The sequence below is a fragment of the Aspergillus sydowii genome (genome assembly GCF_001890705.1).
Source record: "Aspergillus sydowii CBS 593.65 unplaced genomic scaffold ASPSYscaffold_58, whole genome shotgun sequence".
NCBI classification, from domain to species: Eukaryota; Fungi; Ascomycota; class Eurotiomycetes; order Eurotiales; family Aspergillaceae; genus Aspergillus; species Aspergillus sydowii.
Genome location: NW_024467916.1, coordinates 1 through 1,684, shown reverse-complemented (window position 1 = coordinate 1,684; position 1,684 = coordinate 1). Strand labels below are relative to the sequence as shown.

At 30.1% G+C, this 1,684-nt stretch overlaps 1 protein-coding gene across 1 annotated transcript; it reads left to right on the top strand.

The window, feature by feature from the left end:
- Positions 1-775: 775 nt before the first annotated feature.
- ASPSYDRAFT_165527 (uncharacterized protein) lies at positions 776-1,207 on the top strand (the record flags this gene model as incomplete). The annotated part of the gene is given in 2 exon segments (XM_040843364.1): positions 776-987; positions 1,006-1,207. Coding segments are annotated over 2 exon segments (414 nt in total), but the record flags the coding sequence as incomplete, so codon positions are not given.
- Between the last annotated feature and the right edge of the window lie 477 nt (positions 1,208-1,684).

Below are 1,684 nucleotides of genomic sequence, written 5' to 3'. Positions count from 1 at the left end.
TTATACTGTACTGAAATCTACCCTCTATAACCATATTAATAGTTAATCTTTTCGCGTCGACCTACGTGCCAACAGCCACAGACTATCTCAAACTCAGGAAGAGGCTTTAGTAGTATAGATAGTATCTAGAGATACACGTGGAGCTGCTTCTAGATTATTATAAGTAGCTAAAATAGCTGATCTTATTCTACAGATAGATAATCTATCTAGATATAAGTCTTTAGGAAAGGATTAGGTTACCAAGTTTACTAAATAATAGCTAGAACTCAAATATTAATTTATATAAAGATATAATTACCAGCGAGCTCAATGCGAGAATCTAAATATTATTAAAACCTGGTTTAAAATACTCTAGAAGACGTGAATACAGTACAGTATTCTAGATAAAGATATCTTTAATTTTAATAAAACAGGCTTCGTAATAGGTATAATAGTAATATCTAAGATTATTACTAGATCTGAGATACCTGGAAAGCCTTATTTAATTTAACCAGGCAATCAGGAATAGATTACAGTAATTAAATATATTAATATAAGTGGTTAGGCTATTCTAACTACTATTATCTTTAAAGGAAAGATCTATATTAAAGAATAGTATCAAGATAGCCGCTTGCCAGGTGACTAGAGAATTAAAGTTAGCAAAAATAGTTAAATAATTAATAAGATAGGTCTCCAGTAGCTTCTAAAGGTCTTTATTCTAGTAACTACTAGCTATACAGTTAGTAGATATTAATTACTAGTCTTAGATAGCTATAGCAGTTATCTAATGCCCTAATTCAATAAGGTATATAGTAATAATAATATTATTACTATTTATATGCCTCCGCACTCTTCTTATCTCCTGCAACTACTAGATATTAGTTACTTTAGGCTATTAAAGCAGGTATATAGATCTTTTATTAAGTTAAAAATACAGCTTAGATTTAGCTATATTAATAAACTAGATTTCCTGGAGGCATATCTAAAGGCTTACCAGGAGATCTTTAAGTCTTAAAATATTTAAAGTAGCTTTTCTACTGCTAGAATCTATTTATTTAATCTAGAAAAAGTACTTAGCAAGCTTAATATCTTACTAGCTACGCCTATACCCCTCTCTAGCCGTGGAGGGCCTTTAATAGTATCTTTAATACTTATTACGCCTTATATAGTTTATCAATTAAAGCAACATGCATTCTTAATTAAAAAGTATCTTGAAAGAGGTCCTTAAAGTCCTTTAATACTATTAAAACAAGCTATATAACAGTTAGTAAAGGGCTGTAAGATTACTTTATATAATACTGTATATCTAGTAAAGGAAAACCATGATCTCTATACTATAAATAAAAAAAAGAAATAGAAAAGGAATTAATCTAAATACTAGATACCTTCTAATAAAGGTCTTTCTATATAGGAAGCTAGAGATCTTATTACACGGAGAGATAAGAGTTCTATTTAATAAGTTATTACCGCGGAGAGTTCTATATCTTTCCCTTTAATAGTACCAAGACAAGCACTACTAAAGTATATAAATTATAGGATTTAAGGATATAAAAGAAATAGATATCCTGCAGATATAATTAATTAATTTTAAATAAAATTTATATTGGTTGGTTGTTGAGAATAGCTTCAAGTTTTCGTGGCATGGACGGTTCGGTGGGGGTGTCCGGTTCGGTGAGGTGTCCGGCTCGGTGAGGAATTACGTTAA